The 23,602-nt window shown below is 51.5% G+C and overlaps 1 protein-coding gene across 1 annotated transcript in view; it reads left to right on the top strand.

Moving 5' to 3' along the window:
• The window catches only part of FHAD1 (forkhead associated phosphopeptide binding domain 1), a 107,520-nt gene extending 84,898 nt beyond the window's left edge, over positions 1 to 22,622 (top strand). Inside the window, exons 23-33 of the mRNA XM_054579635.1 lie at positions 1,628 to 1,734; positions 2,664 to 2,823; positions 4,224 to 4,356; positions 8,204 to 8,333; positions 8,841 to 8,965; positions 11,437 to 11,520; positions 11,930 to 12,150; positions 12,674 to 12,839; positions 16,058 to 16,138; positions 18,587 to 18,640; positions 22,506 to 22,622. Coding sequence (XP_054435610.1) covers positions 1,628 to 1,734; positions 2,664 to 2,823; positions 4,224 to 4,356; positions 8,204 to 8,333; positions 8,841 to 8,965; positions 11,437 to 11,520; positions 11,930 to 12,150; positions 12,674 to 12,839; positions 16,058 to 16,138; positions 18,587 to 18,640; positions 22,506 to 22,622 — 1,378 coding nt within the window. The remainder of the gene's footprint in view (positions 1 to 1,627; positions 1,735 to 2,663; positions 2,824 to 4,223; positions 4,357 to 8,203; positions 8,334 to 8,840; positions 8,966 to 11,436; positions 11,521 to 11,929; positions 12,151 to 12,673; positions 12,840 to 16,057; positions 16,139 to 18,586; positions 18,641 to 22,505) is intronic.
• Positions 22,623 to 23,602: the final 980 nt, after the last annotated feature.

Below are 23,602 nucleotides of genomic sequence, written 5' to 3'. Positions count from 1 at the left end.
TAAGGAGGTGCGTGCTGGGTGCCCCAAAGTCGCTTGGTAAATGCGAGCTAATGCTGCGGTGAGCTGTTTACCCCAAGTACCTGCTCAAGGCATGCGGACAGCGCGGGTTTGAAACAGTGGAGACCACTTGGTGGAGAGGCCCTAGGGAGGGCTCAGTGAAGAGGCTGGACGGAATGACCTTCAAGATCCCTCCCAACCCAAAAGTCAGCTCCTTGAGCCTCAGGGAACTGACAATTCCAGAGAAATGAAACCCGTGGTTGGGAAAGCTATCACCAAGCAGCAGATAAACAAGAAAAGGCCAGAACTCATGTGGTTCAGGAAGGATTCAGGAAGGTTCTGGAAGAAGGCAAACCGCCAGCCTGATCCTTGTACCGAATTCCAGTTACCAAGGTCTAATGTCATCAGGGATTTAAGCCCCAAAAGGCAGAGATACCCCACTTCTGGGTGCGTGCACTCTCTGAGGACACCAGTAGGCGACCAGGGAGGAGTTAGCAGCCACATTGCTCCTCTCGGTCCCACTTCCTTAGCCTGCAAACACCCTTGAGTCTTAGTTTCACCCTCAAGTAGGAAGAGTTATAGCCAAGGAGATTAGATTGATAGATAGATGATTGGTAGATACATAGATAGACACATATATACATACCTATGTATGTATACATATATAGTTGTTTCTGTTTCAATGATCACCAGTCTTTTTACTTTGACATGCAACCTGTCGGTATTTTGCTTTATTTCATCATATATATATTTTACCTTCAAATGTCTAAAAAGACCCTGAATTTTAAAAGCCTGTGAACTCAAATGAAATGACATGAATTCTCACTCAAGGGCCCTTAGCCCCCATGGGAACATGCAAGACCTCAACCCTTCCCCCAACACACACATGCACGCGCACACGACATGCCTTCCTCAGGGCCGAGGTGTCTCACATGTGCTCAGAAACACAGCCCGCGTTCTTCCCACTTAAACCTCAGCGAGGCCCCTCACCTGTTACATGAGGCTCTTGCCCATGGAACACCCATCACTGGACATAGCCATCTGTCAACCTCCCTGAGCCTCATGGTACCAAAGGTGTCCTGCCCTGTGAGGTGTGGTGGGGGAAGAAGCTGTCCTCATCTTGCCCTGCCTGTGTCCCCATGGTTATCTGGGTCCCAAAGCCCACACTTCCACAAAGGGTCCCATGAACACCGTTCTTTTGCTTCCCGCCCCACCTGTCTCCATCAGAAACTAAACAAAGCCGGTGTGCAAACAGAAGCTGTACTCTCCTTCTCTCTCCTTCCTTGTCTCCAGAGAATCCCTGAGCTCCGCCCCCCAAAATAGTCTTCCCTCCTCTTTCCACCGAAGACCAAAAGGCCACAAGCCTATCAGTTCATGCTGACAGGTGCTCTGGCAGAGAGAGATACCACCTCAGATAGAACTCAGCCGGGACCCTTTCTCTACCTCAATGTATTTCTTTTTAATGACGGTACATCAAAATGACTTTTTGTTTTGAGAAGTCTCCAAGCATAGGCCCCTCCCCCTAGCTGGGACCATCACTGATGGAGCATCACTTTGCGTTTGTACTTGGCCCCTCCCAGGCACCACGGAGGTGGAGCTGACTGACTTTGCGTGTTTATGTGAATTTCAGAGAGGACTTGCTGATTGCACAGAAGGAAATCCTGTCTCAGCAGGAGGTCATCATGAGCTTAAGGAAGAACCTTACCGAAGCCCATGGCCGAATGTCAGATTTGAGAGGTGTGTACACTTGCCTCTGCCTCTGACTCCCTGGCCCATTTCGAGAAAGAGGGACACGGGGCTGGGAAGCGTGGCGTTGAACGTCCCGCTCCATCTGCGTCCCGGGCTGCCTCAGCCCTTGGCACGGGGGCAGCAAAGCTGTATCCCGGCCGTGGCACTGAGCGCGTATTGAGGGGCCGTGGGGAGCACCGTGCAGAGGGCTCTGGACCTCTGCGATGACATGCAGCTTTCTTTTTCGGGGAGAATCCCCTTTACCACTGAGAATTTGCCTCTGGGAGCAAAGCCTCCCCACTGGGACGGGGCAACATGCACAAGCCCTGGCACTCACCAGCTTTGGGACCTAGGGACAGCTACCCTGTCTAGGGTCCCCTCCCTCTGATGCAAAATCACGTGCAACACACCTGCTCCCAAGGGTTGATGTGCACATTGAGGCCACCTACAGTGGGGCGAAATAGCTCTAAGCTCAAAGCTTCAGGTTGCCCACGCAAGGGTGGGGGAGCCGAGCTGTGTACTCGTCTGTACCTGTCATTGTTTGGAAGCAACTGCACCTGGCGCACACCTGAGCAGAGCAGATTCCGGAGGCCTTAGAACACCCTTAGACAATCAGAGACAGAAGCAGGCAGCGGAGAGTAGGCCAGAGTGTCCTAAAATGCCATAGGCACATAGGCGGGGACAGACAGCACCTGCCAGTGTGACCCTGGGTGAAGCAGGAGCACACAGTCCTCACAGAGCCAGCACTCACTGATGGGTACCGCTCGTGTGCCATGGCTCTGCTGTTCACTAAGATGCAAGCAGGCCTCCTGGCTGTTGCTGAAGCCCCCAGAGAATCCCGGGCGGGCACACCCTTCTTGTACCGTGGCAGATCGGCCGTGTTCCCAGCGGAGACCCAAGGCAGGACACCCCCTCCCCAGCTTTCATGCCACCCCCAGGGGAGCTTAACGAGAAGCAGAAGATGGAGCTGGAGAGAAACATGGCCCTCGTCCAGCAACAAAAGAACGAGCTGAGTGTGCTCAAGGGAAAGATGGCACAGATGACCAGCCTGGTTGAGAGGAAGGACAGGGAGCTGGAGGTCCTCAAGGAGACGCTCAGGTGTGTGGGAAGGTCTGCGTGGCGTGGGGAGCCCAGGCGTGCCCAAGAGCCTGGGGAACCTTCCCAAATAGGGGGGGTTTGGGGAGCGCTGATTGAAGAGATGGATGGATGGACGAGTATGGGTGGACGGACGGACAGATGGATGGATGGATGGATGATGTGATTCATTACTTCACAGCCTCGTCAGTTAAAACAGGGCTTTGCTTAGTGTGTGCTGCTCAAACATTCCCGCCCACCATTCCAGATGGCAGCCACTTCCTCCAGGAAGCCCTTTGTCCCTCACCCTCACCAAACATAGACAAGGGTTCCTGCTCTGCCTGGGGTCCCTCAGGCAGGCTGTGTTTAATTGTCCACCTTCCCATGAGGACAGAGTCTGCATAGACTATGCCTAGAATTGCCTCCCAGCATTTGCACGGTGCCTAGCACATAGGGAAATCAATAAATATAAATATTTATTGAACAAATGTATAAACTGGGGGCAGCAGAGGTCAGCTTAAAATAAATATAAAATACCCCTGTCCTGTGCAGTTGTCTAAAAAATATATGTGAGTTTGCATTTTCATTCACAGCTTATCCTTGTTTTGACATAAATATAATGTTTTCCCCAAGAAAGTTTGAGTAAAATTGGCGTCCTGTGTATATACTGTGGCTTCTTGTACCTCATGGCTCATGGCCAAAGCAGATTCACACAGTGGTTAGAAGAACAGGCTCCAGCCCTGGCTGCATAGATCAGTGATTCAAGCATCATCCTGTACACCAAAAAGTTGCACGTTCGATTCCTGGACAGGGCACATACCTAGGTTGTGGGTTCAATCCCGGGACAGGGAATGGACAGGAGACAACCAATCAATGTACCTGCCTCACATCAATGTTTCTCTCTCTTTCTCTCTCTCCCCCTTCTTCTCTCTCTAAAAATCAATTAACATATGCTCCAGTGAGGATTAAAAAAAGAAAAAAGAAAAAAAGAACAGGCTCCAGACCCAGGCTGTCTGAGTTCAAAACCAGGCATTTCCACTCACAAGCTCTGTGACCACGGGCAAATTGCTGTGTGTCTCTGTCCTTGCCTGTAAAATGGGGCAAGGAGAGTCCCCAATTCATGGGACTGTTATGAGAAATAGAAGGGCCAACCTATAAAGAGTAAGAAATAGCACACACACAATAAACGCGCGGTAAGAAGCATAGCAGGCGTCCCGCAGACCCAGGTAGAAAGAAGAGCAGGTGGGTGCTGACGGCCCCTCTGGCCACTCTCCTCCTGTACGTCCCCTGAGACTAAATTCTCCACCGATCTGTGGGCAGGAGACTTGAAGACACAGGTCCTTCTCCTGTTCTGCCGGTGGGGACAAAAGGAGCCCATGGCTCCTGGAAACATGCAGCCCAGTGACTCACTTTTTCTGCTCCAGAGCCTCGCAAGAGAAACACAGACTCCAGCTGCACAAGGAGAAGGGACAGAAGCCCAGGAAGGCGACCCAGATGTGTGACATCTCGGTGCAGATAGAGCCGGTCCACACCGACACTTTCCTGAGCAGCCAGGAGGTGAGTGCCCGCCCCCACCCCGGGCACCGGGAAGGACTCGCAAGGAAGAGGGCCCAGTGGCGGCTTTCTCCGCTTTCGAAAACACTCCCATTCTAAGTTCCAAAAATAGTACTTGCTTCTGTGCAATGTAAAAGTTAAAGAGCAGAAGCCCGCCTCTCTGACTGCAGTCACCAGAGAGCTGTCAGCCTGTGCCATCGGACCTTCCACACCCTTACCCAGGCTCGTCTGCGTGGTGGTTAAGACCTGGCTTGGATCTGGGCCCAGATCCTCCCCTCAGAAACCGTGACCTCAGGAGGTTACCGCAAGCCAATTCCCTTGTCTGGAAAGTGGGAGAAAGGACAGTCACTAACCACCTTGTGGGTGCGTTGAGAAATAAATTTTATTTATAAACACAAACACACACACATATCTATATACACACACACACACATATTTATTTCATAGCTTGTTTTTTGCAAAATGATGGTATCAAGCCATATGTACTCTATAAATTTTCTCCCTAAATAACACTACTTAAGGGGCATCTTTTCAAGTAAGTAGGTAAGATCTACCTCCTCCTTTTAAATGGCTGCGTAGAATTCCGCTGTGTCCCTTCTGTCCAAGCAGCGCCCCCTGGGTGGACATTTAGGCGGTTTCTGCTTTCACACATTACTGAGCCAACATCCTTACACGTGTGGAGAGCAAACCCCTCGATGTGAGATTGCTGGGTCCAGAGGACATCCTGAATGGTGCTTGACGGGGCCAAAGTGCCTTCCCAAAGGGCGGTGCCATTTACGCCCCGTGGCTGTCTCACGGGGACTCCTCTCGGGTGCTGCCCAGAAACCCCTGCGTGCCTGCAGTCCCAGCGGCACAGCAAACGGAGTGTGTCTGAGTGAGAACGGCCTTAGTGACACCACCCTTGACGGCAGCGGCGCTCACGTTCTACCCCCGTGGCTGGGGCTGTGACGCTCCCGTCGTCCGTGGCTGGCTGGCTGTGGGCTGGGCGCTCGCTGGGGGGCCCGGGTTTCCTGCAGTCCCGAGGGGCCACTTCCCCCTTTGCTTTATGAAACTAGAGAGCAGGGCGGTTCGGTAATGGGCTTCGGATTTTCACTTGGAAACAGAGCCAAATGTGTCAGCTTGCCTTCCTGCTTCCTCAAAGACGCCTCGCTCCTGCCAAACAGCAGTGAGCCAGGGCCGCACACAGCTCACACGAAAGGGCTCAGCAGCCCAGCAGCTGTCCTTGGCACCGACCGCTGCCCAGAGCACTCCACAGAAGTGTCTCCGTGCTGCTCAGGGTGGCCTGGCGCCGGGGCTGCGGCGGGTCCGCACGGCTACGCTCCGCGGGGCAGAGAGCGGGTCTCACTCCTGCCGGGGTCCCGATCTCTAAGTGCCAGACCTGGCCTGTACTCGTTCACTCATTCAACAACCATTGAGCACCTGCTGTATGCCAGGCCCTGGGCTGGGTGCAGAGGAGGACGCACAGGGTTTCCGCCCACACCAGGCCCTTCCAACTCTGCACGGGTGTGTTGGGATGGACTGTTGACTGGTCGCCATGATGGTTCATTTTGGTTATGAGGCGGGATTAGCAGAGGAGGAGGGCAGCTGCGAGATAAAAGGAAAAAAGGATTTATTCCTTCTCAGAATGGTTTCCAAGCTCAGGCCACTTCCTGCTTTCTAAGCCAGAGTGGGTCAGAGGGCTTAAGAGTTGTATGAGAAAGAATCTCCATCCTCTCTAAATAAACAAGTTCCCAGAAGGGCCGTGAGTGAAGGGTCACGTCAGGCTCAGGCACACTCTTCATGCGGAGGAAAGGCTGTCCCACCCCAGGGTCAGTATCTCCTGCCCGCCCCTCTGCACACTGTAGGTGCGCACGCGTGCGCGCGCGCGCGCGCGCGCACATACACACACTCCCCCACACGCTTCGGGTGTCACTTCAAAGAGAGTGAGGCCAGCGTAGAACTGACCGGGAAGTAGACCAGCTGTGTGTCCTGCAAGCGGGCTGGAGGCAGGGACGGGGCCCAGTGAGGACCTACTAAGTGCAGCCAGGCGGAGCACCCCTTCTCACTGCTGCCAAGTCCTGGTCCCAGCTGGAAAGCAGAGCAAGCTCCTTCCAGCTTCTGTTTCTGACTTCACTTCACTCGGGCTCTGTATTTATTGAGCATCTCCTATGCTGGGGCACAGGCCACATTGGAGACAAAGATTTTGCCCCCAGAGCCCGCATTCTGGAAAGGGAGAGCTAGGCAGTAAACAAGTAAAAGTCAAACAAAATGTCCGGAGGGGACAGTGGTCTGAGGAAATACACAGCAGGATTCAGGACAGAGGGTGGACAGGGGAGCTCTTTCCCATCAGGGGCTCGGGGTGGCCTCCCCAAGAGGAGACTTGGAGCGGAGCCTGGAGGAGCGAGTGGAGGGGACATGGGGGGTGGTACAGGTTGCAGCCCCAGGAGGACCTCAGACGGGCCGCCGGGCTCCTCGGGGGGAGCCGTGGGCTGGTACCCTCAGTGGCCAGCGTGCCTACCATAGGGCCCGGGACGTGTCAGACAGGCCTGTAACATAAGCATCTGATGATTCAAAGCAAGAGCTCCGTTCTCCTGGCCCATTGGCCACTTTCTAGAATTATCCCCATGCCTGTCTGCTTGCTCGCCGTGAGCCCCGCAGCAGCAGGGCACATCTGCCTGCTTCCCTGATCTCGTCCCGGTGCCTCAAACAGCGTCTGGCTCTCTACATATGTATACTTATCTCCTGAGTGTATGAAATGAGCCAAAATTGTTATAAAAGAACCAAATTGTCAATTTCTTCCTTTTCTTGCCATTTGACTGGGACCTTCCTTAGCAGCTCTATCTACAACTGAAAACTGTGCCCAATACCCCTTCCCATTGCCATTTTTCCCTCTTTAACACTTACCACTGTCTACCATGTATTTTCCACGCTCCTCTTGCGTATTGCCCGTCTCCCCACACTAGGGCACAGAATCCAGGACAGTAGGAATTTTGCCTGTTTTGTTCCCACCTGAGTCCCCAGCGCCTAGAACAAGGCTTGACACACAGAGGTGCTCAGTAAATCTTTGTGAAATAAATGACTGTGTGAATGAGGGAATTGTGTCCCCTAGAGAAGTGTTGTTTAACTTGGAGCCCATGACTGGTCTTCGGGGGGATCCCTGAACCCCCAGAATTTGTATGCAACTTACTGTGTGTTTGTGAATTTTTCTGGAGAAAGGAATCCCGCATTCTCAAAGGGGCGCATGACCCATAAAAGATGGAGAAGACCTTTGCTTGTCTGCACCCTTGAAAGCTCCATTCTAGGTGCATGGCCGATGGCTACCGGGGTGGGCGGCGCAGACGGAGAAGGTTCCCCTCATGGCAGGTGGGACAGCGCTCTTCTAAGGGCTCAGAGGTCTCAGAGGGAGGTTTTCCTTTCTCCAGACCCGCCAAGAGCCCGTCTGTCCAATTCCCCCGGCAAATGTTAGACAACCATCCTAATTACCGGTTAAGAAGCAAGTATCATGTGTTCTCATCTAAAAATGTCCCTTCTGGAGCAGAATTTGATGTGTTGTTTAGAGACAAGTCTGTAATGACAACATATGGAAACCCAAGCCTAGATGAAATATAAACAAAACGTGGGGAGGAAACAACGAGGGGATCTTTTGTTTATAGTTACGCTAAATAGGTAGGAAAGTTGGAAATCTTCCTAGATAAGGCTTTATATTCGAAGTGAAAATTGTAAACTCCTTCCCTGCTGAAGCCCCTTAAGAAATATTTTCCAAAGAGCCCAGTGGTAAGGATTCTGCTACACGTCTATTGTTCACGCTCCTTCGAATATGAGAGAAGCTTCACCCCTAGTAAAGCTGTCGTCTGTACCATTCTGGCCGCAGGAGCAGTCCTTCAGTGACCTGGGGGTCAAGTGCAAGGGGTCCCGACACGAGGAAGTCATTCAGCGTCAGAAAAAGGCCTTATCTGAACTTCGGGTGCGAATTAAAGAGCTCGAGAAGGCCTGCTCGTCAAGTAAGTCTCCTCCTTCCTAGTCGGCCTCCAACTCTGGGGTTCACTTTGGGGTCTGACCGCTTTGCCAGGACCACCGCCTTCTATGCCTATAATTCATAACCAAGAGGATGTTGTAGTACCAAAAAAAAAAAAAAAAAGGTAGTCACGTGCAGAACTTGTTATTAAATAAATAGGATTTCATGAAAACCACATACATTGTCCTACTTTTTCTTATTTCGCTGTGGCCTGTTGGAAAGTTTCTCATGGACCAACACTGTGCCAGGATTGACCCTGGGGAACCTCCTCAGATACCTGCTCAGAGGGCATAGGGCTCTCCAGGTGCTGAGCTTGCTGCTGGTGGAGCACTGGGCTAGGACCCAGAAGCCCCGGTTCAAGTCCCGTGCCTGTTCCGGCGGCCTCACATTAGCTGCGTGACCTTGGACAGGACCAGAAAAAAGTGATTGTGGTTATGACATGCAATAGCTTCTTCCAAGCCTTTCTTTTGAATCTACATTATTTCTTTTCTAGATCATAAGGACCACCGGGGTGAATCATGTCTAGACTTAAAGACTCTCAGAATGGAGAAAAATGTCCAGAAAATATTGGACGCAAAACCTGATTGGCCAATTCTCTCAAGAACAGAGATCCAAGCGGTAGCCAAATCAAGTTTGTCTCTGCATGACCGACAGGTGGGGAGGGGGTCATGAGGGCCGACCCTAGCTGTGCGCCCTGGCACGGCCGTGCGTATCAGTGGTTTGGGGCCAGGCCCGCCCTGATGGGCTGTTGTCTGTACCGCCCGGTCAGTGCCTTGCATACCAGCGGTCCGATGTTCAAAGAGAGAGATGACCTTCCACTTGTGCACAGCATGATATATCTTTGCACTGACACTGGGCCAGGTCAACTTCTGGTGGACCCTCCATTGCACACCGTGTGTTATATTTTGCAGAAAATATTCAACGGGCTTATAACATCATGCCATGAGTTTGCCTAAAGTCTGCCTTTTGCTGTAAACCGAAAAACATGAACACATAAAAGGTAGCAGTGGCAGCCACGGCTGAGGGGACACCAGTTCTGAAATCAGAGAGACCTGTGTTGACATCCGAGCGCTGAGAGCTCTGTGACCTTAGGCGAAGCTGTTAACCTTCCTGGGTTCCGTGGCCCAGTTGAAAAATGATGATGAAAAAAGTTAAAGGAGATAATTATGTAAAGTCCTTACCCCAGCACCTCACTCACAGTGAGCACTTAATAAAGGGTAGCTATTATTATTACTATTATTATTAAGTAGTATTTAAATAGTATTAGTCAAGAAAGTCTTCCTTTCTTAGAGGGCACAGTTTTATGTGGCAGGATGAAGGTACCCTGTGCCCTAAATGGATGTTTGATTGGATGTGTGACTGACACAGGACAATGGAGAGCCCAGGTCGGGGTCAGTCCCAGGAGCTCCTGGGCGGGGCTCGCTGCTGCAGCTGGACTCTGAGGTTGGGAGTCGGGGGACAGTCTCCAGGTGGGGCGTTCAGCAGGGTCTCATATCCTGACCCCGCTTCCAAGATTTTTTTCCTTCCTTTTGGCAATGACCCTTGATCCCGCCACTGACACCGCAAAGCACCAAAGCTCCCCACTCTCTTAGAAGACCTCAGTGCTTCCAGGTTGGCAGTAACTGGAGTTAAAGGAAGAGAAGGAGCAGGAGGAAGAGTGGCTGACATCTGTTAAGTGCTGACTTGTGCCAGACATTGAGCTAAGCCCTCTACACACATTATCTCATTTAATCCTCACGGCAGCCTGTGTCTAGTTGCTATCATTATCCCTGGTTTACAGAGAAGAAAGCCGAGCCTTCTGGAAGTCAAGGGCCTCGCCCAAGGTCACAGAGTAAGGAATTATGGAGCCAGGACTGTGACCCTGGCAGGCTGTCTCCAGCATCCTGCTAGGCTGCAAAGAAGGGGGCAGGGTCTGGGTAACTGAACCCGGAAGCCCAGGCCCTTCCTCAGGTGACGCTCCCTGGGGAAAAGAGGGGGGACCTGTAGAGGGGAGCAGAGGACGCAGCCTGCAGCAGATGGGCCCAGTTCATCGCCACCCTAAAATGGTCTCCCTTATTCTCATCTCTGCAAGTGCATAATAAATATGTCCACTCCTATCTGGCACAGTCCCTTCTGGGGCCTCTACACTTTTGTGTTTGGGTTTTTGTTTAAATCTCAGAGGTTTACAGCCTAGTGCCAGCAAATGCTGTAGACGAAGGGATGCTGCATAGCGAGCCCTGAAAGCCCAATTGAGTTTTTAAGGAGATTTATTGGCTATTTGCGGTCCTTCAGGTTTCCTGATCGGTCTGGTGGCTTTTCCAAGCAGTCGGCAAGGACTTCGAGCAGCCAGCTGGCTGGGGTCTTAATGAGTGCACAGCTAAAACACCATCCTGCGGTGTCTCTAGAAAGAACCTGAAGGGACACTCACCTGCCAGGGTCTAGTACTAGGAGAAGGTTGGGCCAATTTTTGTGAGGGTGTAGTTTCCACTGCATAAAAATCAGATTCCTTTCGTAAAATGGCGGGGCTATTTTCAATTTAACCTTTATTTATTCATTCAACAAACATGTCCACTCTGTGCCCCTCTGTGCCCAGTGCCCCAGTAGGCACAAGAAGTGGGACAGTGAGCAAAAGCAACGTGGCTCCCGTGTTTTGGGAGCTTGTCATCTAGACCAAGGTCCCCCGACCTCAATGTCACGGATATTTTGGGCCAGGTAACGCTTTGTTGGGGGGCCATCCTGTGAGCTGTGGAATGTGTAGCAGCCTCCCTGTCCTCCACCCACTGGATACAAGTAGCACCCGCCACCCCCAGTATTAACAACCAAATGTGCCCAGGCTAAATAGCAGGGGGAGGGACAAGAGCTGGTCTATTGGAAAGACAGTGAACAAAGAACAAGACAAATGATGTGTTGTTTCAAAGAGAGTCACGTTCTGGAGGGTAGGAACACAGTTACAAGAAAGCAGTTGACAAAGGAATCAGACCAGAAGGTCAGGAACTGAAATGAAAACCAACTCTGCCAAGTTATTCTTTGGTAACTACACAGCATCTTAGCTTCTGGGTGCAGAAATCCATGATGGCATGCCAAGAGTTCTTAACTCTTTTTTATTTCAGGCTCAAAATGGCCTTGCCAACTCAGCCCCCAAGAAGCCGGGGAACATGGACGTGGCCGAGGCTTTGGATCTCAGTGAAAAGCTGGTACGTACATACAGCCTCCTGCCCAAACCTGGGTCCCCCGCAGTCAGTGTGAACCACGGGGCGGTTTAAACACCGCCCTGCACATATACGTGGCAGCTATAATGGCTCTGCAAGACCCGTCTACTACCCCCGCAGGGGCCAGGCGTGGCATGACCGGCCTCCTCGAAAACCTGCAGAGTAAGGATGAATGTTTATTTCTGTTGTCACTTCCCCTGCCCCCAGTTCTCAAAAAGGCATAGTATAAATGAATGTGGGGAAAAGAAAGTCACACTAAAAACCCCAATTGCGCTCAAACTATGTGCCCTGTGACCGCCAAAATGAACGCATCAGAGTTAGGCACTGGCCTCCATGGGGCTGGCACCCGCGGCCTCAGGCCGGGCCTCCTAGCGGAGAAACACCTTCCTTGTAGTACATGGATATGAGCAAAACGCTCGGGAGTCTGATGAACATCAAGGAAATGGCAGGTCACGTGTCCATGAAACACCTCTCCCCCAAAGAGAGGGAGAGAGTCAACCAGCTTCGACAGAGGGACCTCGACCTGGTGTTCGATAAGATCAGCCAACTCAAGAACCGGCTGGAGAGAAAGGAGGAGCTTTTGAGAGGATATGAGAAGGACGCTGAACAGCTCAGGTATGGCTGTGCCCCCGTGGACAGGCCCAGGCTTCCCCTCTCCGGGCTCCACGTCAGGGCAGGAGGACACAGACCAGGGTGTGGAATAACTGAAGTACGAGGACTCTGACGAGAGGCTGGTAGTGGCAAGTCTCTTGGTGAGACAGCAGACACGGAAGAGCTCAGGGTCCTCCATTCACTGCTCTCCCAGTGAACGAGCTGCACCTTTTTGTCTTAGGTTTCGGCGCTGGTGAATTTCCATAGCTCCGTCTGTCACACTCTCCGTGGTCGCGGCTCTCCCCACCCACTCTGGGAAATGGGGCGGGCCGGCCACACACCCTTTGCCCCCCTCACACTTCCCTGATTCAGCCGGTTTGCTATTTATTCTGCCCTCCACTCCCCCAAAGTCATTCTCTCCCGCAGGGAATGAAAACCCTAAGTTCGCAGTATCTGGGAGTTTTTGCAGAACCTCCCTGATCGGGGACGTTGATGGTGAGTAAGAAAGATGAAGGGAAAAGAGGTTTTGTGTCTCTCACTCACTCAGGCAGAGCAAAGTGTCCGTTCAGATGTACCAGTCACAGGTGGCAAAGCTGGAGGACGACGTCTACAAGGGGGCGGAGGAGAAGGCGCTGCTGAAGGAGGCCCTGGAGCGCCTGGAGCAGCAGCTGCACCAGGAGAAGCGGCTCAACAGGGCCATGAGGCAGCACAAGGTGAGCAGCCCGGCTCGGAGCAGAAGCTCCGGGGCTGCCCCTCCGCTCCCGGGTGATTCCAGGCAAAGGCAGGTGGCAGAGTAGCTTTCGCATCTGGCCGCGCTGGTTTACACCCTCGAGCTGCCCTTCACTGTGTGATCTCAGGCCGGTTTCTTAACCTCTCAGAAACTCATCTGTATTTTTTTTAAATGGAGGCTATTATTCGTATTTTTATTGTTCTGCTGGCTCCTGGGGAGACATAGATGAATAAGCGCTCAGAGAATAAGAGATTTTGGTTTCACTGTTCTGATTGTCCAGAACAGAGGAAACACTCAATAAATACATATTTGGTGGACGGGGATGGATGGGTGTCCTTAAAGAAAGTATCCTTTCGTGCAGAGCTGGCAGGTAAAGAGCTGGCTCAGATGAGTTCCCTGCAGAAGTCTGCCCTCCATCCCGCAAGCCTTCCCGACCACAGGCTCTCTGGCTGGGAGCCCCAGAGCTGAAAGCAGCGCCCTGCTCTGTAGGTGCACTGCTACAGTGTTTCTGGTGCTCACCTCTCTTGAGTTAAACATCACAAACCCCTGTCTGCGTGCGTCACACCAAGCAACGCCAGGGAGAGCTGAGCCAGGGGCAGAGCTCTGACTTGTCCTTTGATGCGCCCTCTGGGGTGCTCATCCCTTCTGAGGCGCCCCGCCCCCCGCCCCAGGGCATGGCAGGCTAGGCCCCAAATCAGAGACACCAGACCTCAGAATGGGACAGCCAAGGGCCCAGAAAAGGCCATTGTCATGTGCTGGCTAAAAATGTAAGAAAGCCTGCGGATTTACATAATCAGGCTTCACATGCATTATTCATGGGCCACCCCCTTCATACACAATGCAGGGGCTGTGGCCACCTGCTGGGCATTAGACACCCTTCCGTGGAGAAGGATCTGAAATGGCCAAGTTGAACCTGTGACAGGAACCCCGGAAAAGCTAGGGCTGGGGACTTTCAAGCTGATGGCCTACACAGTTGAGGGGAAGATGTCTAAGAGCTAGAACCGTAAGCATGGCAGCTACACTGGTGGCATTATTTATCCAGCGCGTACGGAGTGGCAGGCACCGCTCCACAGGGCACGTGCTTCCTCTGTCTCATCAACCCTGCAAGGAATGCTGGTGAGTGTCAGCCCGTTGGAGGACGGGGACGCCGAGGCTGACAGAGGGTCAGGGTACCTGGCCGCTCCTCGCGGAAGCAGGGTTCCCACGCGCGCCGGCGGCCCTCCCCCACCCGGGCCACTGTTCCGCCCCCAGCCTCGCCACCTCCCTGCCAGGGCACCCCCCGCACCTGCACTCTCCGCGGCGCCTGGGGTTTCCCGCCAGGGCTTGGTTGCGCGCGTAAGGTTGGCTGTTCATATGTCGTCAGGAACTCCTGTTTGTTGGGAAAAAAAATAATAAATGTTTAAAGTTTTGCTGGATTCTGAAGGGAACTTCTACACATCCATCTTGGCATTGGTTCCTTCCAAGGAGTATATACTCGTTTTTAACATGGAAGTTAAAGAAAAATAGAATTCCTTTTTAAGTTTTACACCTAATATTTCCACGTAAGAGCCAGCTTTTTTTTTTTCAGTCTCCTGTATAAAATTGCACCCGTTCACAGGAATGGCCTGCCTGGTTGAAGTGCTGGAAAATGAAATTGCTCACCTTGAGCTTCAGAACTACCACCCCCCTTTCTCCAAAAAACATAGTTTGTAGTTTTAATGTTTGAGCATCTCTTCACCAAGCAGAACGTTCCAGAATCAAAAGTCATGCTACCATACTAATACCTTCATGAAAATGAGATGATATCAAATGCTGAGAAAACCTCAGTGCTGGGCATTGACGGAGAACCTTGTGGTCATCGGCCTCCAGATGTCCCTGGAATGTCCTGGGTCCGCAGCTGCGTCCAGGGGACGAGTGACGATGACGGTGGCCCAGGCCGCGCTCAGGCTAGTCTATGCCCCACATCATTAGAGAAGGCGGCAATGCCTGTCAGCGTTCGCAGGCAGATTTTGGAGTCAAACAAATACCGTTCCAGCCCCACCTCTGCCCTCGAGCGACCCCTGAGTAAGCGGCTTAACCTCTCTATATTTCAGGGTCGTCACCAAAAACAACCAAAAACAGTAGCAATGGGATCTGACTTCACGGGGACACCGGGAGGGTTCAATGATACGACGACGTTTGGTTACTACAAGGGCGAGGAAAAGCAACTAACTCATGGAAGGCGGGGGCGGGGGGAGTGTTTGAGCAGGAGGGGTCCTGTGTTTCCTCCGGAGAGCTTCCTGCCAGCTGTCAGGCTCCGCAGACCCGGAGCCGCTTTCCAGCTTTCCCCGTCCCCCGCAAAGCAGGCAGCTCTTTTGTGAACCTTTTTCTGCTTGGTGAATACAGCTAGGGCCACAGCCAAGAAAGGCCCAGATACTTTTTGTGACTTAGGTTAAGGCTGGAATTTTTAATTGGGAAATTTGAAATGCACAGAAGTTGCCATTTGGGAAGCATGCCAGCCCTTTCTCAGCCCTTCGTTCCGGCCCCCAGGGTGAGAAAGGCTCAAGTGCACTGGCTGCTCCAGGCTGGAGAAGCCGCTGCGCGCGCCTGCCAATCAAATCTCCAGCCAATCAAATCCTGGCCAAGGGGTGGGGCCACAGCCTTGCCGGATGGTCTCCACGGGGCTCGTGCCCCTAACTTTTCCTCTACTTGATTAGCTCAGATTCCTTGTCTTTAAGATGAGAATAAAAATGGCACCTAACGCATAGCATTCAATTCCATGATACAAAACCCTTAGTGCATAGGAGCGACCACTCTGATAGATGCTCTGATACCATCATCGTTCTTATCACTCTTTTAACTCAGTGCTTTCAAAGATTTTCTTGGGCCTAGATAGTCGCAAGATCCTGGTTCCCTCGGTGCCACTTGTGTTTTTTTGACCACGGAGTAGAAATTGGTAGGATGAGAATGGGGTGGGGGGAGGGGGTTGGAGGTGGTACCCTCTGGCCCTCACAAGGATGACAAAGTAAAACAGTGAGCGGGGCACAGTGTATGGGTAGAAGATGAAGAAAAAGACCCTCGCCTGCCCCCCATCTTTAGCCCACCAACTCTTGAATCCCCAGGTCTCCTCAGAGGTGTGTCCCAGAATGGGGCAGGTTAGGACACACTAAACGCTCTCTCACTCACGTAAACGCTCTGTCGCTCGCCTAAACGCTCTCTCGCTCACCTCGTATTTTCACTCAGGAACGTTTAGAGGATCGTGAACAGAGAAGTGCAAAAGCATCAACACCTTGCAACTGTTCCTTCAAAGAGAAAGAGAAGCAGGTATGGAGGACCTTCCTGACCTCGCAGCCAGGCACAAAGTCCATAGAGTGTTTTCAAGGGTAAGAGCATAGGGGGTGTCGATGCCAGCGTGTGCAGCACAAGGAACAGCTGCACACCTCCACTCCCTCCCGGCCGCCGGCCCAGCCCCGCTCCGTCCCCTGCCTGCTGGCTGAAGGCGTGGCCTAAGAGGCTGGCACACACCTGCCTCAGTATCTGGAGGGGAGAGAGGGCAGAGGGGAAGTGCACACCCAGTTTTGGCTGATGTGGCAACCATTTTAGGCTCTAAATGATTTGGGGTCTTGGAGACGAGGTTGTAAGAGAAGAAGAGAAGAGTGGGGAGCCCCCGGAACCCGTGCCCGGAAGAATTACATACCTGGGTGAATGAAAGGAAAAAGTGGGTATAAAATAGAGCCAGGAATGAGGATGAAAGTGCCCATTGTAACCTCCTCCCCATCTACCAAAGGGGGAGCCTCATTTGACTGGGGGCTTTCTGGTGGCCAATGGGAAATGGAGAACCCAGCATGGTCCAGAGGTCGCGGGGCCACGAGATAAGATGGACATGATGCTCAGAAGTGTCTTCAGAACAAAGACAATACTGGATTTTCCCCAGAGAGGACATCGTGTGATATAATGAACAACATCCCTAAGAATAGCAATGAAACGTTGGCTGAGCCATGTCTGAGAACAGCTTTTGAGACTGATGTCATCGCACATCCCAGTGAGTCCAGGAAAAGCAGCTGTGCGGGGGCCAGACTCTGCCCTTCGGCGCCCAGCTGTCCACTGAAGACCAGGAAGATATTCTGGAGCAGTGTTCAAACAGGGGTTCCCTGGAGGCTCTGGGTGCCACGGGAGGGTGTGACTCCACACACACACACACACACACACCCTCGCTTCCACGGGGAAGCTCTCCATCATCTTATGCCATGTTCTTCAAGGGATTTTGCTTGGGTAAAGAGTTGTCCTACCAAAAAAAGAAAGGGGGGGGGTCATTGGTTTAAAAGCACTGCTTTATAATATCTGGGAATTTGGATGGTGACTGTCTTCGGAGCTTGGTTCCTCTCAACTAAGTTTGTCATAAATAGTGAGTAGCTGCAGGCTCAAAGACTTTGCCACAGAAAATGTCTGGAGGGCAGCTGTTGGTTAAATGCAGGCCCCTCAACCTCCTCCGGAGACGGAGACGGTTGCCCTGAGAGCAGAGTTAGCACCTTTCCTAAAAGCGGAAGAGACTGACAAGCAGCTATGCCCCGTCCCAAAAGACGCCCTTCCTTCCTCCGTGAGTTCTGTGAATGTCCAGTAGGGCTGTCAGAACGAAAAGGGGTAAAACAAAACAGGATGGCCAGTTAAATCTGAATTTCAGATAAACAGCAGTTATTTACTATACGTACGTCCCAAATATGGCATGGGACCTACCTACACTAAAAAAATTCTTTGGTTTCATTCAGAAATTCACATTTAACTGGGCACCCTCTATTTCACCTGGCAACCGCACCCGCAGATGTTCACCGCGCACCTACTAGCGGCCGAGGGCGTGGGCTCCGAAGCAGATGCCACAAGATGGCTGCCCACAGATGTTTTCATTTAACCCATGGGATTTTTTTTTTATTATTAGCATTTCAAGATACAGCACTTTCAGGGAATACTCTGGATTTCTGGCTTCTCCGGGAAACTCAGAAGATGTGGCGACTGTAGGCCTGCAGTGCCGCAGCCGCCACTTCGGGCCCCTGAGAAAGGCGCTGGCCTGGGGGCTGGCAGGCCCCTCCCCCGCCCCCAGCTTGCGTCACTTCTTTTACTCCCCTGGCCCCTATAGGCAGCAGGTTGGTGGCCCCAGGGGGTGCTCAGGGCTCTCTGAGAACAACCCCCCCCACCCCCGCCGCCCTGTGTCCCCTTCCCAGCACCCCTGCACAGCCACCTGCGAGAGTGTCAATCCGGGAGAGGGGAGGCCCCAGCTCTCTCTCTCGCTCTCTCTGTTGTGTCCCCAGAGCCTAGGGGATGCTTTTTCTTCAGCAAACTGTCCCTGAGATTGGGGGTCTTGAGGAGAATAGGGTCAGCAACAGTAATCACACCCCAGGGGAAGCTCCAAATTCGTCCCTGACAGGGAAATTAGCTGCTGTGGCTCTCATTGTGCTTCGGTCTTGGGACACCCGGGTGGGAACCCACTGCACGTCTGCAGCCTCTTCCTATGACCCGGGAGTCCCCTAGGGGCCGTCGGCTGACCGGCCTCCTCCCCCTGGCTGCCCCCGAACCTGGAGCAGAGGTCCCTAAGGGGCGCAGCAGGTGGTGCGGCATTGCCCCCAAGCCAAGTCCCGTCCGCAGACCCGTCCCTGGGAAGGCCCGACGTTCCATCCAAATGGGCGGCAGCTGAAAGTTAAGAAAAATCCATTTTGCTCTGACGCAAAGGTCAAAGAAGAACTTGAGCTAAAGTGTGCCACTATTCTTTCTGTGTTTAAGAGACGAATGTTTGTAGAGACGGTGAAGAACAAGATGCAGAACTCAAACTCCCAGGTGAGCCAGAAGGAGAAGAGAGAAAACAGTAGGAGGTCAGTAGGAAATCCAGTTGTCAGTAACCCCACATGTGTTATGTATTGAGCATTTAGTACATGCCAGGCACGGAGCTAAGCATCCTCTCAATTAATCTTCACAACAACCCTATGCAGTGGGTAGTGCTATTATCCCCAATTATCAGATGAGGTGTCTAAGGCTCAGAGACTTAGGCAATTTGTCCAGAGCCACACAGCCAAGGAGGCGAGCCAGAACTCAACGCCCAGGTGAGTGTCGCTTACCCGCCTTGAGATAACAAAGGTCCAGGTAATAAACCTAATACGTTTTGTGTGGCATTTCTCTTGAATTTCAAGGAAGCATCCTCTAGAATACTCTTAAGAGTTGAGAATCAAGACTATGATATCTTAAACACGCTGAAACGTTGCCATTCACAGCTCAGCCCAGGAACTGGAATTGACCCAAACCACATTCCCACTTTGCAGAGACCAGAAGCAAGCTCTCAGGAAGCTTAAAAGCAAACACATTTTAACTGGCTAAGAGAAAGGAGATATATTTGAGTTGGATAAAAGGCCACAGTCAATCCGAAACAACAAAATTATCATTGGAAAAAACGATTCTAGGTAAGGGAACTCTTAGGAAAATAAAAGTCCCTTCTCAACCCTGTTTTTAAGACTAGAGGGTAGTCGCTACCCAGGGCAGGATGTTAAGAGGACAGAGAGCGTCCCTAGGGCCCCCCTAGATCTGAGACCTTTGCCACCCTCCAAGTGGAAAGAGAGGGAGCCTAGTCACTTCTTCGAGCATATATATGGGGGGCCCGGGAGCAGGCAGAAAGCGCCGGCCAGTGAGGGTCTGTCTGAGGACGGCTGGGGATGTAAGGTGACAGCGGAGGTGGCAGAGCGGCCGATACCTCGGATGTTGTAGGAACATGTCCTCCTCTGCACTGTGAAGCCTGCTGGCATTTCAGGCCACCTCCGGTCTTCACAGAAGGCAGGTGGGTAATGTGGAGAGATGGCGGTGCTTCAGCTGAGAGCAAAGATGAGCTCCCTGCTCTTAGAGCCCCCCAGCCCACACTTAGAGGCTTGGCATCTAGGACCTCCTCGGTACAGAAAGGCTTCCTCCAGGCTCCTTGCAAACCGTGGCTTGAGGTCTCCTTCCTCCCCCATGTGCCTTGAGTCCGTGTGGGTATGGAGTCACCGTGGCCACCTTGAAAAAGGGCGAGTAAAATCTGATCTCTCAGTCTTGCCCATTCACAAAGCAGCCTCCACCCCAGCAGGCTTCAGAACTGGCAGTTCCTTCCAATTTAATGTCCTGTGGGGTATGGTTTTCTGTCCTCCACAATGTCATTCATTAATTTTATTTTCATTGCAGCTAACAGTCTTTTATAATGATTTGTCAGTTGCAGGCTAATGAGGAAAATCTTCTGGTTAACAAATATTTATTGAATACCTAGTCCAGGCCACATGCTGTGCTAGGCACTGGGGACAGAAAAGTAAACAAAAAGATACACACTCTCCCAGGCCCCATTCATTCAACAAATATTTACGAGCGCCTCCTCCACGCGTCAGGTGCGGCCCCGGTGTGGGATTCGGTCCCTAGTCCCCAGAGCGGGCAGTGTCACTCCTGAGAGAGCAAAACTTCCTTTTTTAAAATGTGTACAGCACAGATACACATACGGTGCTATCTGTGATATTAACATTTCATGGGTGTGGGGGCAATCAGGCAGAAATGTCTAAGAAGACTCTTTAGGGAAGGACCATAATGATAAAAAAAAAGGGTGAGAAACCCCCGATTGGGCCAATGAAGATGCACAAAGCTGCTTGCTTTCTGGCTTATATTCTTGGGTCACTTAAAAAAAAAAAGTAATGATGAAATAATTACTTTGTACATAATGTTTAAAGGGCAAAGGCCAGGGGACTGAGCTCAGTAATGTATTCCGCAGGGACCCACCCAGTCCAAGGGCCAGGAGAGGCCTCCCAGAAGGGCTGTTTAACCGGTGGCCTGAGGTTGTGTGAGAACAGACCGGCGCCTTTCTAGAGCCCAATGCTCGAAGTCGCCTGGAGCAGCCACTCCCCTGTGTGGAGTTAATGTCCACCTGGGTGTCACTATGTAAATGACTGGCTTCTCTCTGTGACTTTTCATTCTTTAAGGGTGAGCCACGGGCTTCCAAACACCCAAGATGAATGCCCCATGGCGATCACCTGTGGTTCCAGGCTTCAAGCAGACCCAGCCGCCTTCCCCCTGTCCCTCCTGCCCCCATTTGCATTTTCAAATTTCTCCTTCTACTTCTCTTCCTCTGTCACCCACTCTGACTGCCTTCTGCTCCCTCGCTCTTGTCACTTAATAAAGTGGACCAAACCTCCAGGTTCCTGGCAGATCTTGGAGCAGGGGACCCTGAACTGAGGACTCTTTTTAACTAACTCCCTGGCTCTAATTCCGACAGCCAGCCCCACGCGGGGTCAGGGCACCGGCACTGGGGAGCCATCCCCAGCCAGCAGTTTTACTGAAAATCAAATCAAAAGGGCTAAAAAGGAGAGGTGGTTTGTGGAGAAAAGGTCTCCAAGATTGGCTGTCCATTTCATTTTCCCTGGTGCTCTGACCAAGGATGCTTTGTGGGCTAGAGCAGAGACATTAGCCCTTCTTACCCCAAAATGCCCTTGAACGCGGTCTCAAGACACTTCCCGGCCTCCTGCCCAGGTGGCGGGAGTGGGTGCTTAAGCCTGTCTGAAAGCAAGAAGAGCTCACAAGATGGTCCAACAGCTCTTCTGTTGAAATTTACCCCAAACCTCCTGTCGGCCATAGAAGAAGGCAGGACAGATATTCTGGTCCCTATTTGACAGATGAGGAAACTGAGAGTCGCATAGTTAGTATGTGGCAAAGCTGAAATTCGCCTCCTCACAGCCCTCTTCCCCCAAGAGTTGTGTGTCCTTGCTGTCAAGAGTCAAAACCAAACCTGTAGGAAGTAGGGCCGGAATTTGAAGCCAGTTGTGAAACTTGTAAGTTACAATGAACCCGCAGTAGGTGCAGAACTGTAAGAGGAAGAGAGAGATTCTTGGGTTGCAATGAATACAAACCAATTCAGACAGAGGGAGGGGGCTTTTATAAGGAAGCCAGAGTGAGTATCTCATAAAAACAAAGAGCAGAAAGAGAGTCTGGCTTCAGGAGAGAACAGGTAAGACCCAGGCTTCACGTCTTATACACACACACATCACATCTCCTCTGTGCATCTCTCTGGATCTCTGCTGATCTCCAGTCATGTGACAGGAAGGGGTGACCTCAAGGTCCCTTGGTTCAAAGGACTGGCCCAGGGAGTGAGTAACCTCTCAGAGCCCATGAACCCCAAATACTGGGAATGGTCATCTTAAAAGCCCAGCCTGTGCCAAGTTTCCAATCAACTAGACCAGGGCTAGGGTCACACACATGGCTTCCGGGAGGTGGGGGTAGGGGACAGCACTTGGAAAATGGCTAAATAGACCCCCTCCAATATCCTGCATTTCCCTATGACAGCAGACACATAAGACACTTGCAGTTCAGTAACAGCTTTTTCAAGAGAAAGATACTCTATCCCAGTGAATGTGCCCATTCTAAGAAGCTCCTGGTTTCAAAGACAAGAAGATAAGAAGGGAAAATGTTACCTGTATATCTGGGAGGCTGGAACCTAAACATCTTCATAATGCATACCTTGAGTAGTGTGATAATGGTGGATCATTTCAGCTTCCTTTTGCTCATATCTCTGTGTAAATATACAATACTATACTCTTCTCTAAGAAAAGTTTTATTTTGAGTTTAAGAAAAAACCATCTGAGTGGAAAGTTTGGGGGTCTCACTGCCATTGTCGAGTTTGCACATCTGTTTCTCTTGCTCATTGAAGGCTGGAGCCAGAAAGGCCACCTCAAAGATGGACCAAGAAAGAGAGACGCTGAAGAGAGACTGTTCCAGCAAATCCAGCCAGAGTCTTCTGTTCTCTAAGCCTGGCGGAAGGAACTAGAAATGTCATCCCGCTGGCCTTGCACGATCCTCTGTGAGTCAGTGTGACTCTTCTGTGTCAACATACTAAGATGCTTTTGTAGGACTTGAAAGGTTGTTACCCTAGTGTTCCGCTCCTAGACTGGTGTTTTGCACAGTGCTCTATTTTGGAGTGTGTGGGGTAAGGGGTTCTTTTTATAAATACCTAATAATGTATACCTACTCAGGCATAGGGAGAATACAGGTTTGAAACGCAGACTCCTGGGTCTAATAGATATAATTATGTGTTTCCACATTTGACTCGTGGCATACCCAAATGTCACACCACCAAGGAGCTCTAAGAAACCTACAGTTAAGAAAACCCAAGACTGATACTAGGGCCTCAGGGTAGAATGGTAACCTCAGGGAGGGTGGGGCTGTGGAACAGTGCTTTCCTATCTGAGTTTATTATAACACATTTAGAACACCCATCAGGGTTATCACTTCCATAATAATGATTAACATCTATATGGCCCTGCGCAGTTTTCAAAACACTTCTCATTTAGTCCTTCCCCAAGCCCTGGGAGGTAAAGAGTGGTATGTTCTCCATTTAACAGATGAGGAAGCTGAGGCCCAGAGAGGTTCAGTGGCCGGTCTAAAATCACATAGTGAGCAAATTCAAGAGTTGGGCCTGGAACCCAGGTTTCTAGTTGCATTTCATACTGCTCATTCCGCTACACCAAGATTATCCAGGAGTTCAAGTCCCAGGCCATCTGGACAGGCCAAGTGCCCAGTCACCAAAGAGCACGCACCACCCAGGCAGACACGCCCCCTTTTCATGGTGTGCGGAGAGACCCTCCTCTCTCTTGCTCCACTCTCTGCCTCTCCCGTGTTTCACCTTCCCTCCGGCCAGCTGGCTTCTTACTGCCTCCTTCGTATGGCCACGACCGCCAAACAAAATAAATGGGAAGAAGAGCCAGAATATCATTTTATTTTTTCTTTTTCAAAAGCCATAATAAAAAT

Source organism: Pteronotus mesoamericanus, unplaced genomic scaffold, assembly GCF_021234165.1.
Source record: "Pteronotus mesoamericanus isolate MK-2021 breed Mesoamerican mustached bat unplaced genomic scaffold, CSHL_Meso_final contig_557, whole genome shotgun sequence".
In the NCBI taxonomy this organism is placed as follows: domain Eukaryota; kingdom Metazoa; phylum Chordata; class Mammalia; order Chiroptera; family Mormoopidae; genus Pteronotus; species Pteronotus mesoamericanus.
The sequence above is the reverse complement of the archived record's forward strand: the minus strand, read 5'-3'. Positions and strand labels throughout refer to the sequence as shown.